This window comes from Manacus vitellinus, unplaced genomic scaffold, assembly GCF_001715985.3.
Source record: "Manacus vitellinus isolate BGI_N305 unplaced genomic scaffold, ASM171598v3 scaffold_15_pilon, whole genome shotgun sequence".
In the NCBI taxonomy this organism is placed as follows: Eukaryota; Metazoa; Chordata; class Aves; order Passeriformes; family Pipridae; genus Manacus; species Manacus vitellinus.
Window position 1 is genome coordinate 11,754,928 of NW_021939122.1, and position 18,663 is coordinate 11,773,590.

At 42.4% G+C, this 18,663-nt stretch overlaps 1 protein-coding gene across 1 annotated transcript in view; it reads left to right on the top strand.

The window, feature by feature from the left end:
* Positions 1-18,663, top strand: part of SUFU (SUFU negative regulator of hedgehog signaling) — a 98,587-nt gene that overhangs the window by 23,286 nt on the left and 56,638 nt on the right. The window contains 1 exon segment of the mRNA XM_018069256.2: positions 6,511-6,647. Within this exon segment, the coding sequence (XP_017924745.2) occupies positions 6,511-6,647 (137 nt within the window).

Below are 18,663 nucleotides of genomic sequence, written 5' to 3' on the forward strand. Positions count from 1 at the left end.
TGCCCGATGTCCTTCCTAGGAGATGGAAAAACTAAAGTATTTGGCTCAGGGGCTGTAACAGCCTGCTGGAGGCTTCTTCTTGGGTTTTAAAGAGGAGGTCACCCTTTGTGTTGCTTGTTTGTAAGCAGATGTGGGCAGTGAAAGGGAAGTGATTCTCTTGATTTCTCTCAGCGAGGACCTGTGAAGTCAGTCAGTGGGTACCCTGATGCTTTTTGTTATGCCAGTCCTCTGTGTTGCTAATAGTAGTCTCTTTGCTAGCTAATAGAAAAATCTGGGATGGGTACTGGCTCTGCAGTCTTACACTATTGAGGGTTGGGCTCTGAAGTGCTTTGGTGTTGTCAAGCAGAGTGGTGGATACTACCCCTCAGCTTGGTTTGACCAGTGTCTCAAACTTCTAAAAGGTCCTAATAGGCTGGTCTGGAGTACTGAAAGCTGTGGATTGGCAATTGCTGTGTTGGGGTTTTTATGGGGGGTGGGATGTGTATTGGGGGTAGAATTAAAACTGCTTACTTGATGGAAATAACAGCAGCTCTTCCTGATATCAGGCTTAGGAATGTAGTGATACTACAGCATGTAGTGATTTCTGCAGCCTTCAAAATGGTATTGGAGCAGCTCACCAGCAGCAGAGCTTTGTCTCTGTAGAAGATATAGGGACATGCAATTAGGGAGTTGAAGCAAAAGGCATCTTAAGTGGCTTCACGAAAGTAGTGGTGATGGAGCTGAAAACTGAAGCTGGGACAAGTCAGTCCAGAGTACTGTGAGACTCCCCTCACTTCCCAGAAGAGACCTGGCTTATCTCCCTGGAACCGCTGGGAGTGCAGCTAAGACTTCTGAAAGTGCAGTCCTAACCATCCCCAAACACCCTGAAAGGGCTTTCTTGTTGTTCCCTGGCTGAAATAATCACAGTGAAGGGCCAGCATTTCCCTACCTAAACTCCCATTTTCGGGATGGGTTCACCTAATATATTTATATACACGTACTCTTAAACTCTCAAAAAAATAAACATCTAGTACACTCTGTTCCTTGTCCAGAGCTGTGTAGCTTTCAAAAACAGAATTGCAGAAATACAGCCATTTGCACTGCAGTGAGGAAAACCTTCTCTCCTTCCTTGCAGAAGTGAGAATGAAAATGCTTTGGCAAATAGCTTTGATTTAAACTGAAAAGCCCCTGGTTTTCAGAGCTGCTTTTAAAGCAAAGGGCTACTTTGGCTTTTGATCCTCTTAAGCTGGGTTATTTGATGTGAAAAACACCCTGGGTACTCTGCTGCAGAGGGGAGCAGCTTTTCAGTTCTCTGTGTGTGGCTTCAGGAGAGGCCTGGCAGAGCACAGGGTGGCGGGGGGCTCGGGGGGCCCGGCTGCACGGCTCTGTAAATAAAGGGGCCTCTATTTCTTTGGATTCTTTTGCTGGAACTAAATATCATGATCAGTGAAACTCTTACCTCATTAAAGGAACAAGCCAGACTCCTCCAGCGTATGAGCAGTGTTGTAGCGTGGTTTGTTCTGCTGAGCTGATTTGCTGAACAGATAAAGGGAGTTTTAACCCAAAGAATGGCATGTAATATATGACCTTGGCTTTCAAAAGGTTTATTTTTGTTCATGCGACAAAATAAGGTTTTAATATTAAATATAGGGTTGGATTTGACTTGGCAGATACCAGAGCCTTCCATTACCGCTGTAGTCATAATATAAAACTATCTGATATGTGCCAGTGGCCATGCAGCAAGCCAAGAATTTCTCCATCAGTGTTTATTTTTGTGAAAACTTAGCTGGTTGCTTTGCAATTGGGTTGCCTATAAAGGTGATGTGTCCTTGTGTTGGAGGGGGCAAAGCAGTGGTGGGCACAATATGACCCATGCTGACTCTTTATAGTTAGCATCTTTAGTCTTGGGGCAATATATGGATTTATTTTTTTTTTCCTTCTTAGCATTTTAGAAGTGTTTACAGGAAACTTTCACTCAAAACTGCAGGGTTTACCAGAACCAAGACGTAAAACTATTTGAAATATTCAAATCTGTTAGTACAGAAAGTTAAAGCTGTGTTTCAGCTTGTGAAGCTGGGGCCACGCACAGATACAAAGTACTAATTTTGAGGTTTCCTTCCTGCACGCCCTCAGATCATCATCTTGCTGTAAAACTGAGGCGCTTTTGGACTGCTACGTTGTAATAGTTTTGCTGAAGAAATGACCTGCAAAGCACTTCAGTGTTGAGATGCTGAACTGAGCTCCAAAGCCTTTGATCTAAATTGGCTTTAGTCTGAATCAGTTACCTTCAGATTAAACAAACAAACAAAAACACAAAAACAAACAAAGAAAACCACCACCCCACCAAAACAACAACAACAAAAAAAAACAAACAACCTAACTGTGACCAAAAAATCCCACCCTCGTCTCCCTAGCTTGCAGAGAAACCAACCCAAAATAATTCCAGAATCTTGCTGCTGTACCTCACAAAGTGTGTAATCAAAGTGTGTTGCCTCTGCAGCTGACACAGGAGTTGGGGTTAGACTGACCTGCTGTGGACACTTTGCTGGCTGTGGAAGGGAGCAAGTTAGAACAGGTACAGGTAGCAGTGAACTTGGGAAGGTCAGTGGAGGAAGAGGTAACAGCTTCCATGTGCTTTAGCAGGACTTCTTCCATCTATGGGTTATCCTTACCTCTCTACTCAGTTTTTTGTGGAAATGAGGCTTGTTTGGTCTTTCTCTTCTGGAATTCTTGTTTGTTTTTTTTAGCTTGTTCTTTCGCTTTGGCTGGCTGAAGGTAGTTGACTTCTCTGGAAGTTTGAGGGGAGTTTGAGGGAAATTTGGAACTTGTGGGAAGAAGCACGAGTTCGAACACATACAAGCCTGCAAGGTGTGGTCCTTTTTTTGTCCAGTTCCTTGTCATCCCCCTAAGATAATTCTCAAGCAGCATACTCTGCAAGGAGGAGGCTGCCATGAGATTCCAGTGTTTCCACATGGAATATGAGGGAGGAGCCTCTTTGTCCTTGTGAAGGATAATAAGCCATTTGCTCTGTCTTCCATTGGCACATGTATCTGGAGATCTTGGGCTTCTAACTGGGCAAAATCATTTCCCATGCATTTGATGGCTGTGCCTACTACTTGCCTCTCCACCAGGAGACTGATGCATCCTTACACTGGCAAATTTTGGAGTTAGGGCTAGTGTAAGCACTTGCATCCGAGTGAAAAGGACTTCCATAAGAGAAGCCAAGCTGCATAACTTGGCTACTGGATACTTCTCGGTGATTTTCATTAGACCAAGGGTCAGAAGCCTGTGGCAAGGTTACCAGGTTTGTGTAGCTCCTGAAGCTGGTGTCTGCCTCCATTCTCAGGTGCATCCTCCTAACCTCGGCCAGGAGCTCTGATCCTGGATTATGGTCCATTGTTCAGTGACAGAAATGTCATGGCAGCTGTTGAAACTACATTCAATTTACTGTCAAATACAAGACCTTTTTGGAGGATAAAAGCAAAAGGTTTGGAAAAAATACTAGCTGAAAATTACTGTCCTAATTACATTCTGAATATTAATATTTCCTCCTCTGAAAGACTCGTCTAAATTAGACACAAAAAGTTACCAAAATAATCACAAGTTTTTAAAGCCATGTGTCACAATTTCCTCAAAACCAGATTACTAACCTAAAATTAAACAGATCAAAGACTTTTACTTTATAGACTGTTACTTCAGAACAGCTGCATAGAGCAAGTGAATTGCATGCATTCAAATTTTCCCTGTAACAAAGCTGTGTATTTTCAGCAAACTGTGACGATTAACTATTCAAAAACATTTTAAATCTAATCTTTAAATCTTATGTGCAAATAGGATTTTTCTAATATTTAACTGGTAATTTAAGAATTTGAAAATTATAAGCATTGTATACTGATGCTGCTGTATATTCTGAGTTTTCTTTGGAAGATACATATGGATTCTTCAGGAATTTTTTAAAATCTTAGAACAGAAGTAACTTAGTGCTTGTTTCCTTATCTTTTATTCTATTTAGTAGTTCTCTGTTTTAGAGACTTTCACTACTATATGAACAAATCAATGTAAGTGACGTTGCCTGTCAGTTTTACTGCTTTGTGACTACTGGTATGTTGCTGAGGAGCAATGTTCTCCTAAATGTTGCTTTGATGGATTCTCACCTGAACACTTCTGTTAATCAGTAACTTTCATAGGGATCAATATAGAGCATGCTTGGTCTTCCTTTTAACAGTTACTTTTGAGAAGCAGAGATCCAAGAAGTTAAAAAAAAAGCCCACTAAACTCTAGCTCATTGCATATTAGAAGTAAAGCTGTGTTGTTTCAGAACATGCCTTGAAAGGAGGAAATTCAATAGGGAGCCATCTTACTTTCCAAAAAATTTAACTGTGAAAGATCTGCTTGAAGGCTTTTTGTTGACTTTGATCTTTCTTAAAATTGACCCATTCATAATGTGTTTCAGTTTCTGGTTTTTCCTGGAATCAATCCTTGAAAATTATCCACTTTGAAGCATTTTTGTTTCTCCCTTTAAGAAATATTTGTATTTTTCCTTTGCTAACTGATATGTGAAACTAATAAAATACTAGAGGGGTGCTTGGATGTACAAAGTACAGCTTTGCATTGGTGAGGCTGTCACTGTACTGTATCAGTCTGTTTGGTAGACCTCCATGATTGCAGGACACAGGATTCACTGCACATCCAGATTCCTGGATGGCTGGTTACTCAATAATCTCTTGCTTTGTTTGAGAACCAAATGTAATGATTGTTGCTTAAAGGTGTATTTCTTTCCTAAAAGAGGTTTTATATGTACCAGCTGAGCATTCTGAAATGGGTTTTCTGCCCTGTTCATAGAGAATTTGCTTCTGTAGTATTAATTCTCGAATTCTTTGTTGAGGATAATGTTGAGAGAAATAAAAATGGGCCTGCTTGTGTATTGTTATACTAATATTTGCTATATTGTTTACTCCTCTATTGCAGATGTCAGAATGACTTTCAATACTTCATTGTGTTCAATCACAGATTTTTTTTTCCAAATTTTTTTTCCTTAGCATTTAAAAAAAAAAGAAGCTTTCACTCAAAACAGGAGGGTTCAGCATAAAGCAAACTATGTGGAATATTCAGATCTCTTAGCACAGAAACTTAATGCTGTGTTGCAGCTTTCAGGTTTTGTACCTGGGGCCACATGCAGATAAAAAATACTAATTTTGAGGTTTCCTTCCTGCATATGCTCTATCTCAGATCATCTGAGATGCATTGTAATTGTAATTACTGTTGTTACCATTTTGGGCTGTCCCATAGTCTAGTTCTGTCCTAGGGTGTGTTTCTCAGCTACTTTTATTACTACATTTGATAGTCAACTACAATCACACTTTCCTTGGAGAATCCTCAGTTACTTTGCATGGTGGATTTGCATCGATGCTTAAGTCTGATCAGTTTTAAGACTCGTCCTTGTCATTATAAATCATTTCTGCTTCAAACCCGTATTACTGGAACAGTCCTTCCAACGCTTGCAGCTGGTCACTGCACTGCTGGTGAGCTGTGTTTTTCAAATGGAAAGTGCTTTTGTTACTTTCCAGACTGCTCTGTTTGTCTGCTTTTAGAAGTAGTACAGTGTTATTAAACCTTTATGCATCGTGTCTTTCATATGTGCCAGCAAGGTACGAGCATCCAAGACATTTGCAAACTTTCTCCAGAGAATTTGCCAGTGGCTGCAGGTGTTGGAGATTTGAACTTGCAGAATGATACTAGTTTATGAAAGCTTCTGTAAGATGTCTTTATGCTCAGTGTAAATCCTTCCTTCTTTCCTCTGCCTTTGTGGAACAGTTACAGCAAATGAGCAAGGGATGAAATGACAGTGGTAGGAATCACATAAATGTTCCCAACTTGCTTTCAAGTTTGCAAGCTTATATATTTCTCCATGAGGTTTCTTATTTTCCACAGGCAAATGTGGCATTTTTTAGCTGCTGGGGATTTAGGAATTAGTGCATTGTGGGAGAGGTTATTAACTTTCTGCCTGCATCTCCTTGTTTCTCCCTCCCCTACTGACCATCTGCAACATAGAAATTGTGTGTTGTTCATCAGAATGTTCAGCTGTTTCAACCCAGAAACCTTCTACCCAGTACTTCAGTTGCATGCCACTTCTCAATGCATAGAAATTTGAATTCACAAGGGTGGAATAACATTATTTTCTATTATGCACTTTCTTCGGTGTTCCCATTTAGCTATCAGTGCAAAACTTACAATGATGTTTCAAAAACAAATTCAGGTTGCTGAAAATCCCACCAGTCCCAGGAAAGAAGTCATGGTTCCAAGGCTGCATTATTCTAACTGAAAACACTACTCTGATAGTTATCTTTGAAATTGTATTGCATTAGCCAATCTAACCATGTTATGCCATTTGAGCCAAAGTAGGCTGAAAGAGAAGTTCTAAATTTATCTTTTCTATGAGGAGAACACTCATCCTTTTTCCACGGTCCTAAGCTTAAAGCCTGCTCTGGTTACAAGAAGTATGTTGTGACTTTTTCTTTTCGTTCCCTCCAGGTTTACGGGAACAGACGGACCAAGTGGTTTCGGATTTGAGCTGACATTTCGACTGAAGAGAGAAACAGGGGAGTCGGCGCCGCCCACGTGGCCAGCAGAGCTGATGCAGGGCTTGGCCAGATACGTCTTCCAGTCAGGTACCACAGGGCTTGATACACGGCCTCGCTTTTTCCTGCTCTGGTTCTGAAGGGGCACATCTGTTACACCGTGTGACGCTTTTCTCATCGGCACCCAATCAAATCTTAAGAATTGTCTTTGTGTGGGAACCTAAAAGAATGTGTTCCTTCCATCAGCCCAGCTTGCTGGGACAGAACGCACTGCTGTTCAGGTAACTGCAAGTCCCAAGTACTGAAAAGCTGAAGGTACAGAACAGCCAGTAACTATAGGAATTCTGCCCAGTGACTCTTTGTTTCTCTTCTGCATAGTTGGATTCATCTTCTTTCAGCAAGAAAAGCACATTTGCTTCTCCTGAATGGCTCAGGAGAAGCCATCTGATAAAGTCTCACTTCTCAGCAGAAGGGTTATAACTTCCAAAAACATTGCAGCTCCTTCACAACCGAATCTCTTCCAATGGTTCCTGCAGTTGAGGAGTAGCAATGTATGTAAACACAGAGCTCTTGAGATGTGAAAATGTAAAAGTCCTAAGGGATGCTAAGGCTGAGAGGGCCAAGGAATTAACAATTGTGAATCATTAATGCAGATAGAGACTTGCCAGAAAACTGGGAACCGAGGTGCCTACAAATGACCCTCTTGCACTGTTCTTTCAGGGTTTCATTTATATCAGTAGACTGAATGTTAGTTTCAGTTGTTAGCACATGAAGACTTGTGGAATGGCTAAGTTCCTAATGTACTTAAAAGGCACTTTGCAGCATCACAAGATCTGAATGAAAATATTTGAAGAACATTTTTTAACCTAGTTTGAGGTCCTTTGCAGGTGAAGTACCTTCTAAATCAATGATTATTGAATTTCTAACATTTGGTACCTGCTCTACTAGTTAATAAATTGCTCAGTAACTTCTGATTCTGTCACTGGTTTTCAGTCAGCTGGCTGACTCTCGAAGGGAAAAGGTCTGGATAAGAACAGGATTGCTCAGCTAACATCTGTGACAAATCTCTGAGGCAGTGGCAACTCTTGTGGGGTATTTTTCTAAATATTGACTGACATAGACCAGTACCAGCACAGACAATTGCTTGTCTTTTTGTAACCTTTACTGTGTAGCTGTCTTCCCCATTTGCCATTCAAAATTTGGCTCACCTTTCTGTCTTGATTTTTGCTCCTGTTAAATATCTCAATCCATGTGACTGTCATTATTTTTGCCATTGTTTGAGGTTCCCATTCCTGCCTAAATTGTATTGTACAATAGCTCTTTGATACTGACCATGCAGTGATGAATTCATACCCACATTTTCTGTGCAATGATTGCAGAGTCCAAAGAAAACATCTGTGTCTAAAGTCTCCTTCTTAGATATAAAATAACATACATGTTTCATGTTAACTTACCTTACATTAAGGCCCCTTTTGGAGGCTTTTAAATTTTCTAGTCCATGGTAGGTTCTCATAACTGTCTCTTTGATAGAGTAGTTTCCATGCCTTCTATTCACCCACTAAGCAGCCTCTCTATAGCAGTTGCTTGTTTGTCTTTTCGTGGGTGAGAGAAGGTCTGCAGAATGAAACAGGATTTGGTAAGGTACTTTAGGGCAAACTTCTTGGTGACTAAGCTGGCATTTGAGGCAGAGACTTCCCTTGTTTGGTTCCTGCCCTAATGCAGTCCCACCTTTTTGACCTCAAAGCCAAAGAACTGGTTTTAGACTGAAAAGAGCGGTTGTGCCCATACATATCAATCTGGTGTGAACTTCTCAGGCCCTCCAGTGTTATCCACTGCTTATCCATGCTGGTTTTGACTTTCTATCCACCATGACTCTTTAAAGGCACTGCTCCAATACATGCTAATGGATTCTAGCCTCTGGGTGTTTAGCTCTCAATTTGCATTATGAAAAACAAGAGTTTATGAATCATAAATTGACTTTTTTCTTTTACTGTGAAATGGGCTATGAGCCAACGCTACACTCATTGGACAATGGGCAAACCACATGCTGTGTTACCTTAGGAAGAGCATGAGCAACAGATTAAGGGAAGTTATTAACTCTTTGGCATGGCACTGGGGAGGCCTCACTTAAAATACTGTGTTCTGGTTTGGGCATTCCAGTTTAAGAGATACTGAAAAACTGGAGGTAGTCCAAGGTGATCAGGGTCCGAGGGCACATAAGCTATGAGGAGAGCTGGGGGAGCAGGGCCGGTTTAGCCTGGGAAGAGAAGGCCAGGGTGATCTAATCAGAGCCTACAGCTGTTGGGAGAGTAGTTACAAGATTGTGGGGTCAAGCCCTAGATAATACATCAAGGGACTACAGCTCTGAATTGCAGTGTGGGAGGCCCTGGAAGGGTTTCAGGGAAAATTCATGCACAAGGAGAGTTGGAAAGGACAGGGAATGGTTTATAAGAGAGATGCTGGATCTATGTTTCCGAAAATGTTCGGAACTTGGTTCAAAAGAGCCAAGTTGGCCCTGATCTAGCATTGGTGATGGCTCCACTTCAAATAGGCAGGCTGGACAAGAGACCTGCAGAGGCTTCTTAAAATATTACAGAAGTGTTGGATTTTTGTTTTTCCATGGTGCTTTATGCCCTTAAGCAAGCAGCTTTGTGCTATCACCAAGTGTTACCAACCATTCTTTGCCTTGTAAAAAGGGAATCTGTGTGCTGTTGCAACAAGTGAACAAGCTCTAGTTTTATTTCAGTACAAATTGGATATCATATGTCTCTTTTGAATAAAAACCTTCTCAGACTCAAATCTTCTAAAGACATCAAGGTTAATCCTGACAAGATGGTGCATTTAAAACTAAGACTTGTAATAGGGCATACTCTATCATGTTTCTTCTTGATCTCTCAGGGCCATACCAGTTGACCACAGCTAGATGCAGTAAGCTTCTAATTTAGTCAAAGCACTCTCACTCCATTGCTCTTCAGAGTCCTGAATCCTTCTGCTACATGTATTGTGTCCCACTTTGTTTTGCTTTACCTCCACAAGCTGTCACCTCTGAGGCTGGCAATCTCCAGAGCAGTTCCCATGTTCTCCCTTGCATCACTCCTGGGTAACCAGGCACCTATTCCTCAGCAATGCTACTGGTTTGGTTTTTTTGGCCTAATAGGATTTCCCCTAATTTGACATTCTCACTCTGAAAAGCCAAGTGAGCTTCTGCCGTCATCTTTTTTCCTTGTTTTTTTTTTTTTTTTAACAGGACTTCTCTGATTAGATGTCAAAACTTTAAAACTCTGAAGTATCTGAAAGGTTGGCTCTTCTGAAGCTCGTTGGGCACTAGGCAGGCTGTGGCATGACAGCATTGTTTTACGTGATGAAAGGTTTCTTTTTGCTCAAGTTCTTTCTGACTGTACCACTTAAAGCATTTGTCAGATGCAACAGTGACAAGCGTTGTTTGACTCTGGTGTATGTACCTTAACGTTTCCTCTTTGGTTGTTTAAAAAAAATATCTGTGGAGTCTCTTTAATACTCCAAAGTAGCCTTAAAAACATTTGATGAACTGAAACAACTAATGCTTATGAATCCACTCTGAACAAGAAGTAAGAAAAAGAATAAAACCAGTAGAAACTTTTTGGATAGGCTCCAAGCACTTTTGCATGTTAAAAGATTGTTTACTCTGAAAGCTATGCTAAGAGCTAAATTCTTATCTCTTGATAAAAGCCAACTTTTTAGTTATCAGAGAGGCGCTCTGCTGAGTCCAGTTGAAGCTAGGGGAGAGTAAGGTATAGTTATACTCCTGCTGAACCTGAGCGTTTTCAGGTGGTGACGACTGAGTTGAATACTCATCTAGCAGCTACTGCTGTCCTAAATATTATTCCTGTGTATTGCAGTTGCAAAGTATGTCTCATTGCAAAAGGTGTATTTTTGTAACAAACACTTTCAGGCAAATGAATGTTGCATTCCTTTGTTTCTCTCTCTCCTGCGCTGTGGCTGTGCTTTAGAAAAGCAGTCTTTTGCATTGAATTTCAAACCTCTTTGAGCCTTGGCTTCTCTGTTCACTGTAACAAGCACTTGATGCTTTGTGCTTTTGATTAAAGGGCACTACTTACCCTCCTTCAACAAAACCAAGCTTGAAAGTCTCAAAAAGTTTTATTTGTGGCTTTATCTGTTCTTAATTTTATCACCGTTTGACCATGACCACAAATTCCAACTCTGTTATTTTTAGTTTTAAAAAAACTCCGAACCCTCAAACCTTGAAAATGAAACTGCACAATTCAATGACCTTAGCTTGTCATGGTTCGTGGCTATACTCGAAATATCTCATGGTAGAACAAATTTATACTTCAATTCAAATGAAAAAGAAGGAACGCTTTGCCTAAAGAAAGCTTATCCAGAGCTTAACTCTTTATGTACTGCAGTATTACAATACTTGCTCACTATAGAGAGACTATGGTTTGTGTTTTTCTGAAATTAAAATCTGCACTTTTTTTTCTCTCTAAGGTAAATTTAGATTGTTTTCAAGGGCCTGACTGATATGTGTCCTGAGAGCAATATACTGGAAAAAAACCCAAACAAACAAAAACAACCACAACAAAAACAAACCCCCAAAATGCAAAATTAAAAAAAAAAAGGTTGTTCCAGCATGGATTTATCAAGATTAAATCAGAACAAATTAATTGTGACAAAGTACCAGGCACCATGGGAAGCAGTGAATGTTGGTTACCTTGTTAGTAGTGAGATTTTTTTAATTGTCCTTTCTAACAAGTATGTGAGTGAGCTGAGGAAATGTGATCTTGATAAAAGGTAAAGAAGATGGATACAATACTGGTTGGATATTTAGACTGAGTAATTGGCAATGTGTAGTCATCAAACACAAAAGCTGTGTAGAGTTTGGATTCCTCTAAAATCTCTTGTAGAGCTCATGCAGTTTGGTATTGACCAGGATGATGAAATGCAGAGTATCCTGATGAAATCTGCAGACACAGCAAAGCACTATGGCACAGAGGGCTGGAATTCAGAATAGCCTGAATTCCAACAACCTACAGAAACAGTCCGAAGTACCGAAGCAGGGAGGTGCAACAGGTGTGAGGTCCTGTCCTGACAGAAGTAATCCAGTGAAATCAGCTGGGGAAAGGCAGCAGATCTGAAAGGAGAGGAAAACTATTTGGAGTTACTATCACCAATAAGCTATACCTAACCCAACATCCTCTTCACGCTGGGAGATAGAAGTGAAATTATTCTGATGTACAAATAGAAATGTTCTGTGTATGGCATATGATAGATGGCACTGCAAGAGAAAGGGAGACCACTATATCTCATTTTAGGTGAAAGGCTTCAAGTCAGATGCATCCCAATTGGAGAGAGCCTGGAGGAGACCAGTAAGAATGATCCAGAGGTCTAGAAAATATGACCTGTGGAGGAATGATCAAAAGAGTTATGTTTGTTTAGTCTAGGGAAGAGGAGATGGAAGGAAGATGAGAGAACAGTCTTCAAACATGCAAAAGGTTGCTTTAAGGAACAAAGTAATAAATAAAGTAATCCCCTACTGGGGATAGGAGAGACTTATCAATACAAAAATTTCTGTAAAATAGGCTTAAAGTTTGTCATTAGGAAAACTTTCGAATGGCAAGTGCAGTGAAGCACTGAATAGTTGCAGATTCCCTGCTGCTGCATACCTTTGAGAACAAGTCAAACTATTCTTCGTGGATATTTGTCAGGAAGAGCTGATCCTTCTTTAGGTGAGGGCAAAGTAGGAGACTTCTTAAGTCTCCTTTATATTATAATTATGTCTTGAATGACTAGGTCTTCTAAATATAATTTTCTATGTTTCCATAAATATATAATTTATCTTTTTTTCATAGTCTCCTGATTACTAGTGCACAGAAAGATATTTAAATGTGAGTTTGATGTCTCAACTTAAATTGATGTCTCAATTTAAAAGTTGAATTGTAGTATTTAATCTTTGACTAATCAGTAGTAGGAAGCTGTTTGTGTCTTGGGGGTTGCAAAACAGTAGTAACCAAATGTACAGGCAAAGAAAGTAAGCATGCAAGATGTTAAGTTCAACAGTGGCAATTTAATGTAGATTTCAGCTGATTACTTCAGGAGAAAATTACATTAATTATTTCTTAGAAAACGTATTACTTTTGAAAAGTGGATTGGACAACCAATTCCAGTAGGTACATAGTGAGTTATACATGTTGATAACAACATGTCAAAACAATGATCTAACTAACTGTAGCTGGTTTGTTATGTGGAGTTTTTTTCCCTGCAGACACCTCTGCACTGTCATGGTGAGGATTTCCCTTTTCAGAGTATAAGCAATGAAATATATTCTCTTATTCTTTAGTTATTTCTGTGAAACCTGTAGGGACTTAGTATCCATGAGCTTCTATCCTCTGTCACGATTCAAGTCTGTGGGCCAATTTCCCAAAGCTGGAAAGGAGGATGGTTCTGACGCCTGCAAGTGCCTTGAGGCAGCACAGCTGCATAAGCCTCTGGCCTCCAGGCTCAAAAGCAAGCCCAAAATGGGGTACATCTAGCTTTCCTTAGTAATTTCTTACATGTCATACTTTCTTTAGGTAGAAATTGTTTTATGACAGCTTGTGTCCAGTTTGAGGGAGCACAAACACTCAAACACACACACACACACACTCTGTTCTTGCCCACGTGCTTGATGTCCCAGTGCATCAGTTTGGGGCCATTATGCTATCTCTGTATGCTGCAGTTTCCCCCTTCTTTTTTAAACAAGGGTCATTTCAGAAGTTGTAAGGACTGCAGGTATAGATGCACTCTTCTTATTCAGCAGTTTTCATCTGATTCAAGTTAGTTTAGTCTGAGCCACAGAGGCACTTCGTGTTTGACAGGCACTATAACTTCTACTCTGAAAATGGGGCTCAGTGGGATTAAGTGATTTGACTGGGGTCACAGACGTGCAGCCATTAAGCCAGCAGATAACTTGACACCTGCTGCCCTGCCGTAACCACTAGGCCTCATCTTCAGATCTTCTGGAGTCCAAAAGCTTCAGTGTAATAGCCTCAGTGACTCTTTCTTTGCCAACATGTTTTCAAATATTCTTGACACAGGCCAATTTCTGTGTGTAAAAAGGAAAAAAAAAAACCAAAACAACCAAACTCCAAACCCAAAACAAACTTCTTGCTTCCTTGAATACAAATGAAGCTTGTCTAGCTTGTTTGTAAAACAGTGTTTATTTCTTCCCAGTAGGATGACTAAAGCCAAATAAAATCTCCCAGTAATTCATATATATTTTTCCCTGACTGTGCCTTTATCTTTTTTTTTCCCAACCCCAGGCTGATTTATTATTCTCTTCTGGTTGCTATGGCTCTGTAAAATATATGTATTTTTTCTATCATCTGTTTGTAATATTGACCCGTTTCCAGTGTAGAGCTGGCCCTGGCTCCTCCGTAGTATTCCAGGATTTTAGATTAAAAACAAGGGGGGGGGATTAACTGCATTTTTTAGCTCTACAAAGTATAAATCAACATCAATTTTGTTTCAGCAGAACCTGTTGCGTAGTGAATTCTGCTCTGCAAACACTGAAACTGCAGCGCAGTAACTTGCCGTAGGTGAACAGGACTCACCCGAGTGTGCAGGCTGCATGCCCTTATTCTGCAAAGGGGTATGGAAACATTAAGTCACTGGTTCCAATTTAACCCAAGTTTGTCATGGCCAAAAGCTCTCATCATCTGATAGTTATTCAGTGGTCCATGAGAAATTGGTTGGGTTTTAGCCTAATTCCTCTTAGATGTTTCCCATAAAACAAGCTGTTCTGTGAGCAGCAGCTCGGATCAAGCCTAGTCCTTGTGTCTTTGTGCACTAGCCCCTCTGTGTCCTGCACTGCTGCAACAAATCCCCTTCTCCTCATACTGCTGCCTGTGAGCCCATCTCCCCAAAGCTTCCCATCCCTCCCCTCGTCTCCTAAGCCAGCCTTGTCACATCCCCTCATTTCCAGCTGGGACGTACGTGCTGTGACCGGTACCAAATAATGTGCTGGCTGATAAAACAAACCGGTTGCTGGTGTGCAGAATGGTTGGCTGGTGTGCTGGGCACGACAGGCAGCTATCAAGCTCGTGCTTTGGTCTCAAACCTGTTGCTGGCTTCCTCCAGAGCTGGCTGGCGGCTCTGAATTGCCAAATGTGACTCTTGTAAATAGTCTTGAAAAGCATTGCAGCAAAGTGCTTGTTGCAGATGGACCTGACCCTTTTTACTCCCTACCGTAGATCACAAATAAATCTTATGCAGCACTGCAAGTAATCCAGAGAGAAGCATCTGTCTGCAAAGCTGTGAATCAGGCAGCACTGAGGAGACCTCATGGAAAATGTTTGTGTCTGTGGAAAGGATGACTCTAAGAGCAGACGTTCCACAAGCATATAAATGCATCTTCTCTTGAAATACTGTCCCAGGGTTGTGCAGGGAAGACACTGAAGCTGGGACCAGATTTACTCTTACCATCTTGTTGCTGTTACTGCTCAGGATGCTCAAGGGTTGGAACTTGCCTGCTGGCACTGTGTGCTTGCCCTGCCGTGCCCTGCCCTGTCCAATGCTGGATGTCAGATGCCTGTTGCATGTCCTGCCAGATGAGGCTCATCCTACTGTGGCAGCTCAGCTCTCCTTGTGTGAGTGCACCCCTCAGCTGGCACAGGAGCAGTGCCAGATGCAAGAAACCCTTCCTGCAGCTCAAGAGCCAAGTCTCACACCCATCTCAACCTGTGTGTGCAGTTTTAACCCATGCTGACTTGACTGTGTGCCTGAGCTCTCAGAGGAGAAACATTAGTGTTGTGGTGTAGCTTTATTTGTGTTTTCCTTTGGGTGCTGAAGAATGGGGCAGCTTCTGTCCTACCCGCTTTCCTGACATAGCAAGTCTTAAGAAACCTTCTCATTGTTTAGTCTTTGGTATCAAACTTTTTCCTCTAATCCATGTTGGTTTTTTTCTGTGACTGGGTATGGTCCAGCAGAACTCACTGGAACTCATTATTATAGCTCTTCTTTTCCCCCCTCTCAAGAAACTTGCAATTTCCAGCACTTGTTTTAAACGTTAAGGTGGTCCTGCCAACCATCAGTAAGGGTCTGTAAGGACTAGCTGTACCTGTACTGACTGTTTGCAACACCCAGGCTCCTCAGTGGAGGGAGCTTTTCAGTTGAAAAAGATGGAGAGGACATATCTTGGCGCTGGTGACACTGAGACTGGTGCCTGGGTCAGCATGCAGAGGTGCTTCTAGGTTCCCTAAATTAAATCAATGCAGCCCCTCTCTGCAGGCTGGCAAAGTTTAATATTATTTGTCAGTTTGTATGACTAATCTGTGGGACCTTCATAGTCCAGTGCTTTTATCCTCACTTGTGAGGAAGGGAAACACCCACCTCTGTTTTCTTGGTGGGTGCTGAGGCACAGGCTTTTGCCAGTCATAAGAGAGGAACTTTGCAGTGGCCCTGGCCATGGCTGAGACTTCCCAGGCTGTGAACTAGCACACACGTGGTGGCTTGTCCTTCCTCTCTGTGAGTCCTCTTTTGGTCAGAGTGGTTTCAGGTGTGGGTGGTTAGCTGAGCACATAGAGCAGGAACACAGCTGTGAATGCTGCTGAGTGTGGTTATGCCACCACGTGGGTGGTGTGCCCCTGTTCTTCCTGACAGCATAAATGGAGTTGCATGGCCTTAGATTTTGCTGGTTATATTGACTTCTCTTCCTGTTCAGAATGGGCAGGCTGCTGCCCCTTTGCAATTCCGGAGGCACCCCAGTGCCAGGCTCAGTTCTGCGCTGTGCCTTCAAGCACTGTCCCTTCATCAGCCACTGATGGCACAAGCTGTCAGTTATTTAGCTTTTGCTGCTTTTGGTGAGTAGCATCTCTGTGGCCTTAATTTGGGACTTGCTGGGCCCTTTTGCCACACCAGCAAATCTCTTCTCCACAAAATTTCTATTTCTGCAGTGATAAAAAAGCCACTGCAGCCCTCTGGCCAGGTTTAAAAAGTGCAGGACACTCTCTCAGGAATATGAGAGGAAGGGACCAGCACCATTGCTGTGCAACGTTGCCTTTTGCTATGTTAGCACTGGTGATGTGAACCTGGGCTGGGCTCCTCCAAAGCTTCCTCCCAGTCAGAAGTGCAGCAGTAGGAAAGCATGACTGAAAACCCCAGAGTTTCCAAGGACATCTGTACTCTCATTTGACTTGGAGGATGAAAAGTCTATGTGTTACACTGTCAGTGAGCTGGCTATATAACATAAATTAAAGCCTTTTCTTCTCCACCTCCCTAATCTCCTGAAGTTTGGTCTTTTTTCCACTCCTGCAGGACTCATGGGTCAGGCAGGTTACTTCCTGTGCCTTGCCATGGAAGCCACTGTTGTCTCTCCAATTTCTAGCTCTTGGCTGGGAACAGGTCTCTGACCTTCTCTAGCCCCAAAGGATAGGTTGACACTAAGGCGTGGAGAGACCTTGTGCCAGGAGCAGAGGCACAGAAAGTCTTTGTTCCTTATAAAAGACTTTGTTGAAATAGAAGGAAAGCTGTCTTCCCCGACTGCTTTACTGATTGCATACTATTTCTAGGCAGTAAGTGAGGGATCTCAGTGCAGCCTGAAAGAGAAGGCTTGTTTGTAGCTGCTACTGCAATTTAGATAAAGTAGGTTTAGGCCTGGTTTGAGTTGGCTGGATTTCAACTGATGCTGTCCCTTTTAATTCTGTCAACTCGTGTCCTGTTCCTGCCTGGGAACTGAACTTGGCTGGTTGTTTTTCAGCTGTTCAGTACAGTTCATTCAGTTGGTTTGTTAAAAAAAAAAAAAGAAAGGGAGAAAAAAAAGGGGGGGCGTGGGGAGTCAAAAATCTGTCTTATCTCTTTCTGCTTTGCATCAGTCCATGTGCCCTGGCTCTGCTCCTAAATGTCAGGGATAGTCAGAGCAGCAAGACTTTTAACTCTGATACATGGTTACACTTATAAGTGCACAAGTTGGTTTAGCTTTCACATTGCACCTGAGCTGCTATGGGAGAGGGGGGAAAGAAGCTGACACAGAGGCCCGGAAGAAGCTGTGTGAGGCATCTCTGTGCAGGGCTGCAGCAGCCAAAGAGGCAGAGGGACAGCCAGCAGGCCCCACACCCTGGGATGCCGAGGTGCTGGCCCTTAGCAGGTATGCATCTGGAGGGGCTACAGTTCAGGATCGGGACTGATCTTGCTGATGCTTTCTGCCCGAAGTGGAGGGGAGCTGAGCTCTCTGCAGGAAGAAGCCTTTTCTCCATCCTGCCTAGAGCCTCCCTGCTGCAGGAGGGTGAGGAGGAATCCACGTGATGGAGACCAGCAAGCCCTGTTATGAAGAGCATCTCTTAATCCTGGGATAAGGAGGCAGGGGAGAAGCTGCACATGGTCAGCCCAATCTCGGACAAAGGCTCTGTCCCCTGTACTGAAGGAGGAATTCAGGACAAAGGAAACAGCGTGGGGAAGGCAGAAAACTCCCCCTCCTGCTGGTGTGAGGTCCTTTGGCCTCTTATATATGAGGTCTTTGTCCCACCCAGCCTTTCCTGGGAAACGGAAGCAGCCGCTTTAGTAGTTAAAAGCTTCTGCAGAGAACAGTGTTGCCTCCTCCTATGGAGGAGCTGAAAGCCACAACACAGAGGGATTGTTCCGCAGTCGCAGGAGCATCCTCTCTCACTGCCTGTGTGCAATTGTTTGGGATGCACAGAGGAGAGTCTGAAGGTTACATGTACTGAGTAGCCTTCTGAAAAGGACTGTGTTTTCCCTTGACAGCTGCCGAGCCCATGTTAGATGAAACTGCAAAGAAGACTGGACTGAGCTGGAAGTTGGGTTCACTGTTACATATCCACCTTCTTACACATTCTATTGAAGATCTGTGCAGCAAGTGGTGCTCAAACTGTGCTTTCTGACTAACTCACTCTGCCTGTGAGAGTGGCAGTGTGCGGAGCTCATTACAGACTGTCTTCTGAAAGCCTCAGATGCAAAGATCCTCTGCAGCCTGCTAAGCCAGGAGGCAGCAAATGGGCACAGCAGGGGAAGCATTTTGTTCTTGGTGGGGAAGAGAAACTGGGAGAGTATATTCAGAGGCTGCAGGCAGCCCAGAGCCTGAGAAAAGTGGACTCCTGTGCTTTTTGGTTTAAAATTA